The 7181-nt window shown below is 34.3% G+C and overlaps 1 protein-coding gene across 1 annotated transcript; it reads right to left on the bottom strand.

Moving 5' to 3' along the window:
• Positions 1 to 1281: 1281 nt before the first annotated feature.
• On the bottom strand, positions 1282 to 6842 carry pimr95 (Pim proto-oncogene, serine/threonine kinase, related 95). The gene is made up of 7 exons (XM_087304530.1): positions 3028 to 6842; positions 2634 to 2728; positions 2484 to 2534; positions 1987 to 2365; positions 1723 to 1899; positions 1545 to 1633; positions 1282 to 1423 (listed from the first exon to the last, which is right to left on the bottom strand). The coding sequence occupies exons 1-7, from the start codon at positions 4004 to 4006 to the stop codon at positions 1403 to 1405; spliced, it is 1791 nt and encodes a 596-aa protein (XP_087160656.1). The 5' UTR covers positions 4007 to 6842; the 3' UTR covers positions 1282 to 1402.
• Between the last annotated feature and the right edge of the window lie 339 nt (positions 6843 to 7181).

Here is a 7181-nt window from a genome sequence, read left to right as displayed (position 1 = left end):
ACCCAAAGTAAAGGTTTGATCCGGATCAAAACCAAGATTAGATTACGTGATCTAATCCGATTAGGTAATCCGTTTTTTCTTTTGAAAAACCCATTTTCAAGATTTGATCCAATCCCTTATCTAAAATCCTAGTGGATTACTTTTGAAAAACCGGGCCCTGGAGATTGTGAAATCCGGATTTGCTGCTCGGATTTGCTTTCACATGGCATTGCCATTTTCACAATTTTTTTAAAATTTATTTATGTTTTTTGTATTTGCACAGAAAATAAAAAATTTAGAACAAAATTTTAAAATTAGCAATTTCAAGCCCACATATTGTCATTGTTTAAGTATTTATGGCCAAAAACTCTAAACATGATATAAACATATCTAGATGTATTATGTTTGAATTGACCTATGCACAGTTATTCAACTTGCGAAGGGAAAAAAAACAAACGTTTTTGTGTGTGTTTGAAAAACATCTAACTGCTTATAAGGTGGCATGGAGGCTCAGTGGTTAGCACTGTTGCTGCACAGCAAGGTGGTCGCTGGCTTCCTAGCGGGACCAAGCTGGGTCACTTGGCGTTTCTTTGTGGAGTTTGCATGTTCTCTCTATGTTCATGTGGGTTTCCTCTGGGTGCTCCAGTTTCCCCCATAGTACAGGTAGGGGAAAGTGAATTGAAGAAGCCACAGTCTAAATTAGCCATAGTGTATGTGTGTGAATGTGAGTGTATAGGAGTTTACTTGGTTGTGACTGGAAGGACATCTGCTGTGTAAAACATATACTGGATAAGTTAGCAGATCTTTCCGCTGTGGCAACCCCTGATTAATAAAGGGACTAAGCCGAAGGAAAATGAATGAATGAATAATTATCTATAAATCAAGTCATCAAGTAGCCATATAGATTTGCACTGCCTACCCAAATTTAGCCTTCTTTTGGCCAGACGTTTAGAGTCTATTAGACAGCATTTAAACGTCTCATTGCTTGGTGAGATGTCTGAAGAACAAATACATGTGGCAGGGAAGTGTCTGTTATTTTAAATATTCATTTTCAGAGTGGAAATGTGATGTCATTTTACAGCTTAAAATGATGTTTATCATCAGCTGTTTTGTGTTGGTGACTTTTTTGACACGTTTATTGTGTCAATATGCAGCCTCTAGTCATCTTTTTAACTGTAAGAATAGCATGACACAAGAAATGCATTGCATACTTATCATACATGACAGAAACAAGATTCACAGTACTATGTAAATATGTGCTCTCCTAGAATTGTTTTTGTCAAATAATACTCTTCACAAGAGTTCAATTAATGCATATGTTTTATTGTTTGTTTTGAGAGGAGCCACCTCCTGCTCAAGATTTCCTGCCTCAAACAGCCTGAAACGTTCCTCTCAAGACAATAACATGTAGGGTGGCTGTTCTTCAGTTCTCCAGGTTGGTGTCCTAAAATAAAAACAGCAATTAGTTTATCAAAAGTCAATCCAAATCTAATATTCTCTAAGCTAACATCCATAGTCTTGTGTTTGAATTAACCCTCCCAAAATACTCTGCTTAGGCTTCATACCTTGAACCATTCGTGGAGAAGAATCTCTTTTAATTGAATCCGCTGCTCTGGCTTTTGCTGGAGACAGCAACTAATCAACTGACAGCATTCTGTGAAAAACAGTTGAAACATCTGTTTACCTTGAACTTCACACCTCCTTTGATGTTGCATGTAAGAGTCTTTGAAATAAAGAGCTTACCATCGGACAAGCCAGCTTTGGAGAAGTTGTTCTCATTGATCATGTGCAGTTCTTGAGGGTTGGGAAAGTCCTCACACACCAATACAAACAAGAGGATGCCAAGGGACCAGACTGTTGCCGGCTTCCCATTGTATTCACCCGTTTCCTCAAACTCTGGGGGGCAGTACTCAAGGGTGCCTAAAGGTAAAAGATTTTTGCATCAATTAGCATTTGTTGCTATAAATTCAGAATATCGTTTTTCACAGCTTAAGGGTTAATACATACCGGCAAATGTATCGTAGGGTAATTTCTTGAGAAGGTCTCCACACCCAAAGTCTATTAATTTGACTTTATGAGTCTCCTTGTTGATTAGTAGATTTTCAAGTTTGATATCGCGATGTAGAACACCATTGCGGCAGCACATGTATGCAGCTTGAGTTGCCTGCTGCATAACAACACGCGCTAAACCTTCACTTATGGATCCTCCATAGCTTTCTGTGAAAGCATATAGGTCCTCACAGGGTGAAGGGTATTCCAACACCATTATATAATGGTCCTCCTGGTCCTGCCAGTCCAGAAGCTGGATTATTTCTGGAACGCTGGATACTCCATGGGCGAGGATGAGAAGTGCAACTTCAAGAGGAAAGGGCTCTGAATGACCCGACTACAGGAAATACATTTTTTATGATGTTTAGATAGATATATCTTTTATAGATTATGAATTGAATCATAATTTCACAAAATTTCGACAACAGTAGCTTGTCTTATGAGAAATCACTTACGATACGTATGTATTCCACATCTTCCGTCTTTGTGACAAATTTCACTGCCACCTAATAAACAAGAAATAAGCAAAGTGTATGTAAGAATGATTGTACAGCTAACATATTGTATTTGTTACTATTTATCCTATCCAGAAAAATGAAAGGCACCTTTAAGTCATCGTGTAGACGTCGCCCCTTGTACACAGTTCCAAAGGATCCTTCACCCAGCATGTCATCGATCAGATAGTGGCAAGAATTGATGACTATTAAAACAAAACCAAGGTTAAGTAATATGAAATATCAACCAGTGTAAAACAGGACAAAATGTTTTACTTAATCAGTGTACATTTTTTGAAAATGAGGTCTGAATGTTGAATAAATAAGCTTTAGTTTTACCTATTGCCAAAAATGTATAACTTAAGACTGGTTTTGTGGTCCAGGGTCACAAATGGAAACATTAAAATGGCCTGATATAGTATTGCAGGTGTGTGTGTGTGTGTGTGTGTGTGTGTGTGTGTGTGTGTTTGTGTGTGTGTGTGTGTTTAAGGGACAGTCAACTTACCCTGACTTGTCATCTTTCCATTATTCTCTATTTGTTTTGAAACAGAGGCCTGTGTGCAGACTGGAGTTTGACCACCATTGATGCTCCAGTCTGACGTTGTGTGCTGTGAAATCTGAGGGAAATTGGCACTCCCCTCGGAAGCATCGGGGACTGGAATCTCAGTAGCATTGTTACAACAATCAGAAGTGGATGAGTGAAATGGAGGCTGGGTGACATCAATACTCCAGACTGACACTTTGTGTACCGGAGTCCGGGTAGCGTCAGTACTCCAATCTGATGTGGTGCGTGTTGGAGTTTTGATCTTATCAATGCTCCAATCTGACATGGTGTGTGCTGAAGTCTTAGTGAAATCATTGCTCCACCTTGATGTGGTGCGTGCTAGAGCCAGGCCAGAATCAATGCTCCAGTCAGATAAGGTGTGAGCTAAGCTTTCGGCTTCATCACAATAGTCAGGACTAAGCAATGGAGTCTGGCTGATGTCAAAGTTCCAGTTGAATGAAGTCTGAGCAGTATTGCTGCTCAGAACTGGAGAACGGAGGACATCAGGTTGAACAGTAAGATGTGTCTTTACTGTTGGATAGACTTCAGGGTCACTGGCTGAAGGTTCCTGAAGATTGAGGTCTACAGTATGAATGACCTGCTGTAGAGATCCGTCACCTGAGAAGGAGGAAGGTTGTACTTCAGGTGGTGCTGCAGTTGCCCCAGTGTCCTGAGCCTCTCCATCAACCTGAAGTGTACTATTTTTTTCAGCAGCTCTCAGACAGGAGAACCACCGCCACAACTTGAACCTTCTTTTCTTTTTACGGTTGGCCTCCTTTCTCTTTTTATTTTTCCCCTCACTCGCATCTTCACCTACGCCAACAGGATGTTTATGAGCTTCCACCAAATTGGTGAGCTGTGGCGGTGCATCGTGATGGTAAACGTGCACACGCTCAAAATCATTGTTTGCCTTTTTGCAACGACAATTACGTTGACCCATCGCTCAACTAGTTTAACCGCAGAATGCCAAAGTCAGAGTTGCATTCGCATTCTCTTAGCTATGATGTCACCGTTTCGAACATTCACATTCAATTCTAAATGTGACGCAGGCTGGGCCGTTTCTGTGGAGCGTTTCTGTGGCCATTTGAAAGTGCCATATTGTTTTTGCATAAAGTATATGCCTTATAATCAATCAATAACTGATCACACATACTCATAGCCTGTATGCAAGCGGCTGCGCGGTAAACAGGCTAAACTTGTAAAACACCAGCGTTACGCCTTAATGAAATGAATTCTGCGTCAGTTTTACAACGAACTAAAAATCGAAATTAATTAAAATAAACAGTGGTAACAATAAAAATCATTGAAAAACATTTGTTTTTCACTATTTTACTTTTTTACTATTTTACTAAAAACCTATAGAAGACGAAACCTTCAAAAACTATACAAAAATAAGTAAAAACAAATAAATAAATAAGTTCATAAATAAATTCGTAAATTCCTGCATAAATAAAACAATAAATAAATAAATTGCATATTTATTTGCTTTATTTATGCAGGAATTTGTGGATTTATTTACTCATTTATTGTTATATTAGCTTTTTTATTTATTTATGGTTTTATTTATGCATTAATTTATATTTTCCTATTTATTTATGCTTTGTTTTATTTATGCAGAATTTATTTACTTATTTATTTATATTTTTTCGTTTTTATCCATTTTTATTTATGCAGACATTTATTTATTTATTTGTTTATTTGCGTATTTATTTATTTTATGCCTGCATTCATGGATTTATTTACTCATTTATTTATTTGCGTATTTATTTATTAATTATTTTATTTATACAGGAATTTATAGATTTCAATGCTTATTTATGTATATATGCGCGTATTTAGTTATTCTTTTTTTATTTTGTTTTATTTTTGCAGAAATGTAAATGTATTCTCCAATTTCTTTATATATTTGCGCATTTATTCATTTTTTATTTATGCATGAATTTATGCATTTATTTACTCTGTCTTTTATTTATTTGCGCATTTATTCATTTATTTATTTATTTTTGCCGGTTTCGTCCTTCGTATAAACTCAGCATTCTTTTGATTTTGGATGCATGTTTTTTTTTTCTATTGACATAATAATGTTGCTCCCTTTTTATTCATTCATTCTTTATTGTACTGCGTGCGTGTGTATATGTTTCACTGGTAGTGTTGAGGTTGACATTTTGTATGGGTAAATTCTTTAATGAATGTATAAATGAATGGTTTGACTCGACCCTAATAAGTATGGCTGATATTTTAATCCTCATGCTTAAAATATCATCAGTGACTTTCACTTCTATTTTTTGATAGGCTACATGTTTATATACAGTATATTGCTAAATTGTTTATATCCAATCCCACATTGACACATTTATATTCTAGCAATCTCGTATTTTACTATTGTCTAGACAAACTTTTTTTTAAATTTATTTTTTTATTTAAACTTCAAATAACAAACAGGCATTTTCAACTTCCATTGTTAAACATATATAACATTATAACCAAGCAGCATATAATAAACAAAACAGTACAAATTAATAATAACATAAAAATAAACCTTAAATAATACAAAAGAAAATACATTACATTCAGAGGGGTCAGTCCATATATGTTGACAAAAGCTTAGAGAGCTTTAAGGCACCTTTTGTTTTTACTTGTTTTATAGATTTATATGACATATTGAAATCATTTTTAAATGCTTTGAAACAAGAAGAAACTTTAACAAATCTACATTTGTGTACATAAAATTTTGCTACAATCGACATATTATTACATAGAAATTCAACTTCCTTGTTTTTCATAAAAATGCCAAATTTCACAATGTGATAGTCAAACGCAGGTGTTACATTTTTAGTTATCAACCACTTATACAATCTGTCCCAAAAGGATTTGACACTGGAACAACTATAAAAAAAGATGTTCCTGTGATTCTATATCTTTCAAGCAAAAAAATACAAACATTACTGTCTAAATGAAATCTTATTCTAAGAAATTTGTTACATGGATAGATGTCATCAATTGTTTTGAAATGTACTTCTTTCATTTTAGGTAACAAGGGAAATGACAGGTATCTTTTTCTAATATCAATAGTGTTCGCTTTAGAATATCTCTCAGATAAAACTTTTCTTTTAACAGGAAGAGGAAAATATTCTTTTGTCAGTAGTGATCTCAAGACTTTGTTGTTACATTTAATATCCCAAAATGAATAATTATTTATAAACAAATCAACTAGTGTAGGTATTACAGAGGAGTATTGCACTATACCTTTAACTAAATTTCTCAAAGCTACAGGAATAGCTTTGACAACCAAAGAGAATTCTCTATGTGCACAATTACAATTGAATTTTAACTTAAAATGATCATAGCTCAACATATTACCATCATCATCCATTAAATGAATTACATTCCAAATTCCTTTGTCAAACCAGTCTTTAAAAAATAAAGATTTCCTGTCATGTAGAAAAACACACCTGTTATTCCAAATGATAACATTATGTGGAGTAAAATTGTGCTTGTACAACATCTTCCAATATAGTTACACTTCTGCATGAAAACCAGACAATTTAAATGGCAATTTTAGTAAGTCAAAATCACATTTTAGAAAAAAAGAAATTCCTCCCATCCTTTGAAAAATATGAAAAGGGATGCTAAACCATAAAGACGGTTCATCTTTAACAAAGCTTTGTAACCATTTTAACTTCATTACTCCATTTATAACGCCAAAATCAATAACATTCAACCCCCCTTCCTCTGATAACTTCACCAAATCATTTTTCAAAATAAATGTTGCTTATTGTTCCAAAATAAACTCATAATGAACTCTGTTAATTTGTTTAATACATCTTTCTGTTACACCTAAGCAATATGCTGGATAGATTAATCTTGATATTGCTTCCATTTTTGTTAATAATATTCTCCCAAAAAATTAAATATTTCTTTGTAACCAGCTACTTAATGTTTTTTTTTTATTTTTCTGTACAACAGTATGAATATTATTATTTTCCCTGTCCCTAAATTTTTTTGTAATAGTTATTTCCAAGTATGTTATTTAGCTTTTAATTGGGATATTATACAATGAATTTTATGTATTATTGTGAAGAATTAGAATCTCACATTTTTTCAAATTTAAATGT

Source organism: Danio rerio, chromosome 22, assembly GCF_052040795.2.
Source record: "Danio rerio strain M-AB ecotype USA chromosome 22, GRCz13ab, whole genome shotgun sequence".
Classification (NCBI taxonomy): domain Eukaryota; kingdom Metazoa; phylum Chordata; class Actinopteri; order Cypriniformes; family Danionidae; genus Danio; species Danio rerio.
The sequence above is the reverse complement of the archived record's forward strand: the minus strand, read 5'-3'. Positions and strand labels throughout refer to the sequence as shown.

Excerpts from the sequence above, each read along its gene's own strand:
- pimr95 (XM_087304530.1), bottom strand. The coding sequence starts at position 4,006 with ATGGGTCAACGTAATTGTCGTTGCAAAAAGGCAAACAATGATTTTGAG. Across the intron at positions 2,729-3,027 it reads TGGAAAGATGACAAGTCAGG|TCATCAATTCTTGCCACTAT; the intron begins GTAAGTTGACTG and ends TTGTTTTAATAG. Across the intron at positions 1,900-1,986 it reads ACCCTACGATACATTTGCCG|GCACCCTTGAGTACTGCCCC; the intron begins GTATGTATTAAC and ends TTTTACCTTTAG.